This window comes from Equus przewalskii, chromosome 10 (genome assembly GCF_037783145.1).
Source record: "Equus przewalskii isolate Varuska chromosome 10, EquPr2, whole genome shotgun sequence".
Classification (NCBI taxonomy): Eukaryota; Metazoa; Chordata; class Mammalia; order Perissodactyla; family Equidae; genus Equus; species Equus przewalskii.
This window is the reverse complement of record NC_091840.1, coordinates 30,363,400-30,376,114: the sequence shown is the minus strand read 5'-3', so window position 1 is coordinate 30,376,114 and position 12,715 is coordinate 30,363,400. Positions and strand designations below refer to the sequence as shown.

Below are 12,715 nucleotides of genomic sequence, written 5' to 3'. Positions count from 1 at the left end.
TTGTTCACAATAACCAAAATGTGGAAGCAACCTAAGTACCCATCACTGAATGAATGGATAAAAAAGATGAGGTATATACACACAATGGAATACTACTCAGCCATAAAAAAGACAAAATTGTGACATTTGCAAAAACACAAATGGACCTTGAGGTATTATGCTGAGTGAAATAAGCCAGACAGAGAAAGACAAAGACCACGTGATTTCACTCACATGTGGAAGATAAACAAACTCATGGACAAAGAGAACAGATTAGTGGTTACCAGAGGGGAAGAGGCTTTGGGGGTGGGCAAAAGGGGTAAAGGGGCACATATGTATGGCAACAGATAAAAACTAGACTACTGGTGGTGAGCATGACACAGTATATGCAGAAATTGATAAACAATAATGTACACCTGAAATTATACAATGTTATAAGCCAATATGATCTCAAAATACTTAAATACTTAAATAATTTTTAAAAATAAATAAATAAATTACTTACAAGGCCAAACAAACAAACCGACAACAACAAAATCCATTCTATTTTGAAGCACTTCAAACATACACAAATGTAGAGAACAGAATAGTCAGCTTCTATATGAAAGGAGAGCTTTTCAGAAAGACTATCTAATCCCCACCACAGACCACGTAAATCTGAGACTTGGGGTAGGGCTTGGTGATGCTCATGTCCTTGAGCTTTGAGAAACACTCTCTGGTGCATTTCTCCTCCAGATACCCGCATGACTCAACCTCTCCTCACTTCTATCTCCACTTACATGTGACCTCCATGGAGGGGCTTTCCAAACTCCCTTATCTAAAAGACACCACATCGCCCCTGGCTACCCCTGCCACACCATCTCTGTGACTTTATTGCACTTTACTTTCTTCACAGCATTTTTCACCTGGCATTTTCTTATATAGTATGGGTTTATTCTCATCAGTGAATATGGTTCATTCTTCAAGGAGCTCACTCACTGAGGCAGCAGCTCCATCCTCTGTTCCCTGCTCATCCCATTGCCTGCGAGGGCATTAACACATGGGAGGCACTTGATCAATATTTCCTGAAGGAATAAATGAATGATAGCAGTGCTGAGCTTAGATTTTAACCCAGGACTATTCACCTCAAAAACCCATGCTCTTCCCACAATACCACATGGCAGCTCTGGACTAGTTTTGCTTAGCTTCCAGAAAGAGAACAGGGGCTGGCCTGGTGGCGCAGTGATTAAGTGGGCATGTTCTGCTTCTTGGTGGCCCTGGGTTTGCTGGTTCGGATCCCGGGTGCGGACATGGCACCGCTTGGCAAAAGCCATGCTGTGGTAGGTGTCCCACATATAAAGTGGAGGAAGATGGGAATGGATGTTAGCTCAGGGCCAGTCTTCCTTGGCAAAAAGAGGAGGATTGGCAGTAGTTAGCTCAGGGCTAATCTTCCTCAAAAAAAAAAAAAAAAAAGAGAATACAGTTCTTGCCTTGAAACAAGCTGTATATTTGGTATTGAGTTTATCAAAGTAGTAGACTGGTTGATGTCTAGTTACTAGTTATGAGATCTTATGTGACTCACTTAACAACTCGGAGTCTTATTTCCATCTGTAAAATAGGAAATAATCCTGCACCTGCCTATCTTCCAGATTTCTTGAGAGGGATAAATGAAAACTTGTATGCGACAGCATTTTGTAAATTAACACACCATGTAAAGCTAAGTTATTACCGTTACAACCTGGGGAGGGAAAAAGAGAAGAAGAGAAGGAAACAGAGTAGGCAAAGAAAGTAGAATAAAGAAAACAAAGGAAAAAATGATGGTGTTGGACAGAATGGTTTTGATGAACCTTTCTAAGTTTAAATTTCTATCATTTAATAAAAAGAGAGAAAATGAAAAAGTATCAAAACATTATATATCAAAAGTAGCAATTTGTCCAAGAACAAGATCAGAATTGTGTTTACTAAGAAGAAGCCACAATATTTTTTTTATTTTAAAATATAATTTACTTGTTACAATGAAAACTCTTTCAAGTGCCTCTACACTTATTTCAGTGGTTTCAAAACCTGTAATAGTAACTTTGTTATATCATCATTTAGATCATGATCACAGCTCACTATGGCTTCTTAGCCAATCATAGATGACTACACATGATCCAGACACATAGTAGGTTATTTCTCAGGGAGCAGCCAGCCTGGTGGACTGGAATAGGCATAGTGTGGAACAAGCTGAATTCACTTGTGATGTAGAGCAGTGTTCAGAAGAAAAGATTGACTAACGAGATTAGATGGAATTCTCTTCCAGGGAGAAAGTAAAGGATGGGAGTCAACCTGGAAAGAAAATGAGGTTTTAGCAAAGTGGGTCAGAAAATGAGGTTTTAGCAAAATGCTGGATAATGCTAGAACCCACTGAGGGTTCTAGGAAAGGGCTTTTACTTGGATTCAACAGGGCTCTTAACATTTTAGTAAAATGAAGACCAAAGTGACTATGGGGCAATGACACTCCATCCCAGCTGCTGAGGCTCCAGGGCACACCTACGGGAATCTTATGGCCCTCCAAATTTATCAAAGTTCTCTGGGAGCACTTGTAACTTACATCAGTGTACCATGCCTACCTTCATTCCCAGAACAGGTCGAAATGAGTCCTGTCTTACAGTAGGGTTCACAGGGAGAAGAACTATTCAGAATACCACTCACATCCTCCCCACAAGAGGGAGGTGGGCCCTGCTACAGAACAATACACAATGGAAACAACACACAACGCACAATACAAAGCAGGTCACTCTGTGTTGGCACACAGGCAGTGGATGTTGTGGGACAAAAGGCACAAAAGCAAAACAGCACAGGCCAATGCAGGGAGGGAGGTGGAGTGGTCTGGGTTGTATGGATGATGTTGTAAGGAGATGTATGGATGAGTCATGGGAGCTAAAGCTGGAAATGTGAGTTGGGACCAAACTAGTTCTGTGGAGCCCACCTGGCAGCATTTGCCTTCTTTCAGAGAGACAATGCAGGAGCGTGTTTACGGCACAGGTCTGGCGCTGGTCAGCTGAGTCCCGATCCCAGTTTGAATCTTGAGCTATCAACGTAACCTTTCCATATATTCCTTTCCACATAGGTACAAAGGTAGTAATCATATCGTAGTACCTTACGTGAGGGTTCATGTGAGGGTTGAGTAAGTCAGCACCTGCAAAGCACTGTGTCTGGAACATAAGAAAGCACAAAATGAGTTCGCTGTTACAAAGGTTATTATTATTAGTTCTGCAATCAACAGTGCACTGAAAGGAGAGCAGTAAGATCACAGCCTCTCTTTCAGGTGCTTGATCTGTAATGTGTAGGATGGAAGGGATCAGAGAGGGGGACGGGACACTAGTTAAGAGGTCACTGCAATTCTGGTGAGAGGTGACACCTAAAGTGACAAACATAAAGGAAAGAAGGGGAAGGGAAGCAGCCAGATGGCAGACATGTCTGAGCGGTCCAACTGACAAAACTAGGCAAGTGCCTGGAGGCGGCAGATAAGGAAAATGAAATGGACGGAGAGAAGATAAAACGATTTTGTCTGAAAACAAGTGCATTTTTTGCACCAAGGTAACCGTTGCAATTACACGAGGAAATTAATTCTGCTTGCTCCACACCGTGAGCCTCTTGTTCATCTTGTGATACCCAATGGCCCTGGACATTCAGAGCTCCTCCCTGCTCTAACCCTGTAATACTCTGGTCCTCTGCCAGGAAACCTCAACTGCACTTACCTCGCCTAAAGGTCACTTTTAACCTATTTGCCATACAACTACTACCACACAGAGCAACTGATGACAGGGCTCAGGTGCAATGCGATCCTTCCACCTAGATGGCTATCCGGTTCCAAAGGACTCCGAGAACACCCCGGGTCTTGCTTAATAACCACCTCCATTCCTCCTCTGCTTTCTCCCTGAAGCTTCGGACTAAAGTTATCAAGCGCAGCTTACAAGGAAGGGGCAGCAGCCAAAAGCAGCCAGTCACCAAAACGACTAGAGATAATAGTAGGTCCCTCTCGCCACACGCCTGTCCACACACACTTGCCACCCTGTTCATCCAGTCTCTGAGAAGTCCAGCCTCTTTCCCACCTGTGTTCAAACCCGAGGATACTGCCCCCGCCCCCAACACACACACCATTGGCACCCACCCGGGAGGCTGATCCATGTCTCCCACGGGCAAGCGCGTGGGGCTAAGAATCAGCAGACCCACTTTCTAATTTTATCATTAACTTCTGAAAAACCGCTTCCCCGTCGGGCCTCAGACCTGAGGCTGATTTCTGAAGCCCTCTCAGCCCCCCGCGATCTGCCCAGGGCTAAGTCAGACGGAGGCTTCGCCCCTGCGCTCGCTCCTCCCCGCAGCAGAAGGCCCGCCCCGGGCCTGACTTCCGCGGCTGCAGCTCCACCCTCCCGGCGGGGAGGCTGGCCCGGCTGACGGCAGCCCTGTGGGCCTCAGCCGGGCAGGCCGCTACCTGGTCCCGCAGCCGGTAGAAGCGAAGGCCCAAGGCCTCCATCAGCAGCTCCCAGTCGGCGCCGGCCAGCACGGGCTGCTTGAGCTCGGCGCAGGCCTCCCAGAACTGCTCCTCCGAGAACCCGCTGACCGCCCCGGCCATCCTTCCGCAGCCGCAGCTCCTCGGCCAGCAGGCTAGGCCGCCGACAGGCTCGGTACAGGTCCGGGGCCCGGGCGAGAGGGGCCAGCGTGATTGGCAGGGAACGGAGGAGTGATAGGAGAGGTGGCGGGACTTTATGGGGAAAGAGGAGCCTAGAGGGAGGCAGAGCCGGGGAGGGGCGGGTCTAGAAAAGTGGGCGGGGCTGAGCAAGACACGGGGTGGATGGAAAAGAAGTAAAACTAGTGAAAAATTGGACTTGATCTGGGAGAAGATGGAGGAGCTAGGGAAGTGGGAAGGCTTTTAGACCGACGGGAAAAAGAAAACACTAATGTGTTCTCAGAAACACCTCAGTTGCCCATCTCATACTCCTCCCCACCCGCATACCTTCCAAACCTGCTTGGGTGTCTTTTTTCCCTTCTCTGAAGCAAGTAAGGAAGTTCTCTGAGCGCTTTGGCAGACTTAGGAGGTGAGATGGACAGAAATGCTTGAAACTCTCAGGGGCATATTTCGCTATAATTTCTATTCGTTCTGTTATGCATTAAAAACATTATTCTGAGAAGGGGGTCCGTGGAATGCACCAGAAGCCCAAGGGGGTCCATGGCACAAACACAGTTAAGGAACCTAACGCATAATGGATCTACAGGGTAAGTTACCACCCTAGAGGGTGAAACATGATCTAAAAGATATCATGGTTTCCACCCAGGATTTCTGCAGCTTGCATAATTCAGATCTTTGCACAACTCAAGCATCTTTCTGTTCCCTCAGGCCCCTTGGGTATTACTGTATTTCCTACCAGCAGACTGTACTTGGCTTTGAATAATGTAGGTAGTGTAAACTTCAAAACAACGTATCAGCACATGGATGCCAATAAACTCTGGAAACCCCTGTTTCCTGATCTGTAAAATGGGGTATGAATTGTGCCACCAGTTAGAATGGAGGAGGTGACTACCTAAAATGAACGTGGAACATGTTTGCACAATGCCTATCAAAGTAAATGTTCACTAAAAATTTCCACTTGTTTTACATCACTATGTTGAAATGTTTCTCCTTCTGTACTTGAAAGAAAGCCCTGAAGTTGGTGGCAAACTCTATGTTTCTACCAATTTCCAAGAAGAGAAATAAGATCAGACATGGCAGCATAGATAAGTTACGTCTTTATCCAATCAAATGCTGGTTCGGTCTTGTTTTGTGAGGATGGGAGGAGGGAGGTGGTTTTTCCCTGGACTAAATGCACAAGAGATCAGAGACATACTTTCCTAATGTTTTTATAATGCCCTTTAAGTTCTCTCTTCTTTATAACAACTATGTTATATTTAAACTAAAATTCAATTGCTTAAAAAAAGCAATTTCATCAAATACCATTAGTTATGAAGTATTTTCCAATATCTTCAAGGAATCCCATTATGAAGGTGAGCTTTGATGAAGCTACACCTTTATCACTATATGGCAATAGATTAATGAAGATAAGAGTATAAATGACGTTATGCAAGATATAAGATATAAAGCGGGAAATTTAAATTGTATTTATTACATGTGTTTAAAAGTGTTTACCTACTAAATTCAGAAGGTAAATAAATATATATTTAGGTATGTTGAGATTTATACCTGTGTTTACTTTATTACAGTTAATGAAGAAAGGATCATATTAGGAAATAGTTATTTTGTGCAATCTCAGAGGTCTAGAAAAGGCTTGGAATGAGGTCTAGAAAGGCGTGTTCTCCCTCAGCACCTGCCTATTGTAATAGGCCTGCCTGTTTCCTTTGTAAGAGACACTCTCTAGAGGAACTTCCAGCAGCATGACAGCTGAAGCTCCTGGCCTCAAACATAGAAATGCTAGAGAAAATATACCAAAGATAGTCTTAAATCTTTAGCTGAAAATAAAGAAAAGGTACACTCCAGATTTCAGAAGGGGAAGAGAGAATCAAAGCTGGGAACACAAGCCCCCAGATGTCATTAGAAGGGACGACTACTTCCCACCCCACCCCCTCCACCCCATGTTTCTGTGTGGAGGAACTTCCTTCCTTTAGAGTAATGCTTCTGGCCTCACTCGTTCACTCACTCTTTCTCAGGAGAGGAGGGGTGATTTAAATGGTTGGTAAGTTTGGGAGAAGGGACTGCTAGGTGTGTCTAGATTAATCCCATCTGGCTCCTCCTTTTTGGCACCTGTCTACTTGTCAAAAATACGCATTCTCGTCTGCCCTCGGTTATATAGTAAATTCAAGAGGTCATGCTCTGCCACCAGAATTGAGATTTTTCAATGCTGCCTGTGCCTGAGGAGCAAGTTTGGTTATAGGCAGAGTGCTGTAGTTCTGTTGTTGCCAAGGACCCAAGTTCTATTCTAGAAACTGCATTATTGTAATAAAGGTGACATGCTAATCTCCCTTGTCTGCCTTTAGCATCAGTCTCTAAATTGATTCAGAACACAGGTAGGGAAGAGAGGAATATATTTGGGGCTTCCTAAAATCTCAACAGACAGATGCTATAAGGGCTGGGGTTCTAATACTCACACATGGACTGAAGAATGGCACTGGGCCACAACTGGTGAGAAGTTGAAGCGGGGACTCCTTCATAAAGCCTGGATCCTCAAAAAGTTATCCCTTCCATTCCAAGGAAACCAGGAAATCCCATCTGTAGACCATGGAGCCCTCCAGGAGGTTCATACTTTTCCTGAAGCACTAGGTAGAAACAAGAAAAATGTAACTGGAAGAAACCAGACCCCAAGCCAATGCCAGAGATGGGATCTAAATTTGTGTTACCCGCACTGTATGGGAGCCACAAGGAGATAAATTAACGCAAAATCTGATTCGGGACCATAGAAACCCCTGGGACTCTGCCAGAATCAAGACCAGGGACACTTTCACAACTAGGACACGAGGAATTACCCAAGCAAGAACACCCACAGAAGATGCATGTACAAAAGTGAGTTATGGAGGCCTAAGGAAACAACTCTCTGTGTGAAAGAGTTAGCAGATGTGCAAACAGGACAATCAGAACCAAAGAATTACAGGTAACAGACTAATATGAGTCATTTATTTAATATGTATTTATGATAATTAAAGAAAGAAAAGAGGATCTAGAAACCATAATAAAAGAACAAAACACTAAGAAAAAGATAAATGAATTTGAAAAGAGCCAAATAGAGCTTCTACCAATGAAAAACATCGTCATTAAAATTAGAAACTTAAAGAGAGGTAAATAGTTGTCCTGTCACAGTTCAAGAGAAATAAGAGAATAAGAAAGTGGCTTATGAGGAAATTCCCCAGAAAGCAGCAGACAGATATAAAAATGTGGAAAACATGAAAGTTTAATTAAGGGACATGAAATATACATCGAAAAGGTCAAATGTTTCTACTGGATTTCCAAAAGAAGAGAATGGAGAGATTAGGAGATGGAGTGGATAGGTGGGGAGGAAATAGACAAATAGACGTATAAAAACAAAGTGGAACTAAAATTCTAAACAACGAAATCCTAAAACTGGGGAGGGTAAGGTTAGAGTTTTGTTTAGGAGGTAGATAAGAGACACTGATTGTTTTGGTCTCCTGTGCATGTTAAAATTCAGTGGAATGAACTTTCAAAATGCAATAATAGGAAAACAAACCAGTAAAAATGGGCAAAATATTTAAACAGACGTTTCACCAAAGAAGATATACTGGTGGCAAATAAGAATGTGAAAAGATACTCAACATCGTTTGTTATTAGGATGATGTAAATTAAAATCACAGTGAGGTACTGCTATGCACTTATTAGAATGGCTAAAATTAAAAAGATTGATCAAAGCAGGTGTTGGCAAGTATGTGAAAGAAACAGAACTCTCATACATTGCTGGTAGGAATGTAAATGGTACAAACAGTTTGTCAATGGGTGAATTGATAAAAGAAATTGTGACATATCTGTCAATGAAGTACTACTCAGCAATAAAATTTTAAATGATTAAAATGTGTACATGAGTGTGTGTATTATATAATATATAATTATGTTGTATAATTTGCATTATGGAATGTGTGCAAGTTAGCATAAATAATTCAATTTAGGAGTGAAATAGCATGATACTTGCAATTTATGTTCAAATAGTTTGGTAAAAAAAATTTGTGTAATTGATATATGGATAGAAAAAGCAAAAGTAACAAAATATAAACAATTGATGAATTTAAGTGAAGGGTAGGCATATTTTTATTCTATTGCTTCAAATTTTCTGCATAGTTGAAATTATTCAAAATAGAAATTTTGAGAAAACCCAGTTATATATGTTTATAGGAGACATAACTGAAGTATAATTACTCAGAAAATGTAGAGGTAAAGGTATGGAAAATATACACAAGCAAACCCTAAACGAAAGGAAGCTGGTGTGGCTCTAAAAATATCAGACAAAAGAGACTTTTAGGCAAGAAAAAAATTAATAGAAAGAAGTTCATGAGTTAATGATAAAGAACAGAACTCTTCAGGAATTCTGAATGCTTAAATTTATATTCATTTCACAACATAATCTCAAATAGTATGGCAAAAATTGTCATCAGTACGTACAAGGAGAAACCAGCAAATTCACAATCATATTAGAACACTTTAAGGCTCTTTTCTAAGAAATGGATTGGTCAAACAGACAAAAAATTGGTAAAGATATGGAGCACTTAAGGGTATAATTCATATGCTTGATCGAAAGAGCATTCATAGGACCCTATACACAATAAATAGGACACACTTATTTGGAAACTCTCATAAAGCATTCATTAAAATTGATGATCCTGTAAGCAACAAAGATGTTTTCAATGAACACGAAAGAATCAATATCATTCTCTGATAACAATGCAGAAAATAAACAGAAATAAAAAAGAAACAAAAATAGCCAATACCCATGCCACCACAGATTGGAAAACTACAAAACAAAATAAAACAAATGCACACTTGCTCCAGGAAACTAGCCATCGATTAACGCTCTGTATCAAATTCCTTTCTGCTTAAAATACCTACAGGGTTGTAATTTTCTGCACTTACATCTGACTGATACCATATTCAAATTCTGGAATATTTAATATTTTAAAGATGGTAATTCAAACAATAAATCCAATGAGATTTTAACAAAGTCCAGTAAGAGTGCTTGAGGAACTTCAAACACCAAGTCTAAAATTCACAGGAAAAGTGTAAGAAACAAGGAATCTGAAAAAGTAGAAAGCAATTTATAAAAGTAGGGAGAAAAAAAGAGGAAACCTGTTCTATCAGATATTAGAATTTATAATAAAGAAAATAGTGTGATATGGACCCAAGTCTAAGGAAAAAAATAGTAAAACAATGAAAGAACTTTTGCCTAACCCTAACAATCTAATCCTAACCCTAACTTTCTAACCCTATCCTTTCTAACCACAACCCTAACCCTAATCCTAACACTAAACCTAACCCTAACTGTCTAACCCTATCCCTCTAACCCTAACCCTAACCCTCACAGTCTAACCCTAACCCTAACCCTAACTCTCTAACCCTATCCCTCTAACCCTAACCATAACCAAATCAACATGTATATTGAAACTTAGCATGTGAGAGAGAATGGACAATTTAAAAATGATGTTGGAATGATTGAGTATCCTTTTACAAAAATAAGATTCCTATATCATATCAGACACAAACAAATTCCAGATGCATAAAAGAACTAATTGCATAAGGCAAAATGTTGAAATTTTTAGAAAATAATAGAGGAGTAAGCTTTTATGACCTAAGAGTTAAAAAAAAGATTTCTTGTAGAAATAAAACAGCACAAACCATATAAGAAAAGATTAATTGTTGTCTACATTAAAAAGCAAGAACTCCTGTTCAACTACATACTACAAATAAGTGAAAACCCAACACAAATGGTGGAAGACATTTGTTACTCACAAAGCCAACAAAGGATCGATATTGAAGATATGCATAGAACTCCTAGAAATCAACAAGAAAGACCCAAGTAATGCAATTGAACGTATGAACAGTGCAAAAACCCAAATGACATATAAACACATAAAAAGTTGTTCAACTTCCTTAGTAATTGGGGAAATACAGGATAAATTATACCATTTGATTTACATAAAATTGACAAAAACTAAAAAATTAGGTGTCGGTGAATAGACAGGGCAATGAAACCTCTGATGTAAAATGTTCTGGTTAAAGTGCAAACAATAGTTTGAAATGCAACTTGAAAAGACCTATTGCATTTGAGGATACACACACTGTCTGGCCCAGAATTCCACTTCTCGGAGCATACCTGAGAGAATGGCTGCTATTGCCTAAGGATTGTTTTAGTGGCAAAAAATTGGAAACAATGTAAATATCCACCAACCAGAGAATGAACAAATAAATAGTGGTATATTCATTACATATCTTTTGAAATTACAAAACAATCTATTTGTATATCATGGGTAAATCTTGAAAACACTGTTGAATGAAGAAAGCAAGTTGCAGAAGGATGCACAGAGTAAGAGACTTTATAGTGTTTATGGAGTAAACATGCTCTGGAAACTTAAAAATGTGCATGGGAAGGATTCCCATTAACTTCAACAGTAGCTGTAACATTTTATTTCTTTAAAAAATTATCAAACATATAAGGCACAATATTAATGATCATGCTGGGTAGTGGGTTCATGAATGTTATATTATTCTCTGACTTTTCTTTATATTTTAATTTGTGTAATTTAAACAAATGAAAAAAGTAATTCTAAAAAAGTATAATACTCTAATTGCCACGCGAAATAGCAGAAGAAAAAGAAAAACACCATTCTGGAATACGATGAAAAATGCATGAGTGAATGAATAAATGAATGTTCTCAAGTGCCTAACTTTGCACAGAGAACACACACGGATTACCTGTTGTGATCGGTCAGTGTTTTATTTTTTTAAATTGGGGGACTAAACATATTCTGTTATTTACTAGTAAAAGGTCTTAGGCACCAAGCAAATGAGAAGTGAATGGAATATATGGTATCCTAGATAAAACATCTGGGTAAAGATCAGAACTTCTCACTTTCCTGAGGGATGTGTTTCACAGCACAGAACTAATATGGTTGTGGATTCCCAAGATAGAGCTGTGGTCGCAAAAACTAGCTTTGCCCTCAAAAGTTCTGGGTTCTAGTTACTTTAAAAACTGGACAAATCACTTTAATTTTTAAAAACTGCTTATTCAACAGTGATATAAAAATGTTAATACCTATCTCAAGAATTTGCTGAGCAAATTACACAGATAACACAAAGAAAAACATTCTGTAGAGGCTGGCCCAGTTGCCTAGTGGTTAAATTCGTGCACTCTGCCTTGGCAGCCTAGGGTTTGCAGGTTCAGATCCTGGGTGCGGGCCTACATACTGCTCATCAAGCCATGCTGTGGTGGCATCCCACATGGAAGAACCAGTAGGACTTACAACTAGGATATACAACTACGTGCTGGGGCTTTGGGGAGGAAAAAAAAGAATAAGATTGGCAACAGATGTTAGCTCAGGGCCAATCTTCCTCACCAAAAAAAAGCAAAGCTTTAAAAAAAAGAGAGAGAGAGAGAAATTCTCTGCTATGATTTAAAAAAAGAAAAAGCACTCTGTAAAGTGAAAGTGAACATTTACAGAATGTATCATCTCAATAGGTATCTCTAAGTTCTGTGGCTAAGCTGATTTTAATCTGTTTCAATGACCATCCAAACCAGTTTAGTTCTGTTCTGGCCAACTTGGACTGTTGAATGCCTGCTCCTATTTAAATGCTCAACATTGTTATTTTGCTAGAGGGATGGGGACATAGGTGATGATGCTGTTACTGGGCTCCAAAGCTTATAAAATAATAACCTGTAAGTCATTTAATAATGTTTTAAACTCACCAGATATTCATTATGAACGAGAAACTATGCTATGTTTTCATTTAATCCCCACAATAACACTCTGAAATCAATTCTATTATAATCTCCATGTTTTACATGAAGAAACTGAAGTTTAGAGAAATAAAGTAACTTGTCCAAGGTCACACGCATAGGTCAAAGGTGAAGCTGAGGCTTGGAGCCAGTTCTGTCAGATTCTAGAGCCTACTTCCTCGTGTCTAGGTCAACTATGACTGATGTAAGATCTATGGACGTGAAGCATGAACACAGCTTCTAACCCAATTATGTCTGTAAAGGTTTCCACTCCTAAAAGATTTTATGAACCATTA

General features: G+C 40.0%; 1 protein-coding gene across 7 annotated transcripts in view; it reads right to left on the bottom strand.

Moving 5' to 3' along the window:
* Nucleotides 1-7,634, bottom strand: part of PCTP (phosphatidylcholine transfer protein) — a 38,046-nt gene extending 30,412 nt beyond the window's left edge. For 2 of the 7 annotated variants that reach the window (XM_070560759.1, XM_070560761.1), the window contains exon 1: nt 4,436-7,634. In XM_070560759.1, coding sequence (XP_070416860.1) covers nt 4,436-4,576 — 141 coding nt within the window. In that variant the 5' untranslated portion in view covers nt 4,577-7,634. Of the gene's footprint in view, nt 1-2,929; nt 3,156-4,114; nt 4,339-4,435 lie in introns of those variants that run through there. The other 5 variants (XM_070560762.1, XM_070560765.1, XM_070560767.1 and 2 more) reach the window with 5 other exon arrangements.
* Between the last annotated feature and the right edge of the window lie 5,081 nt (nt 7,635-12,715).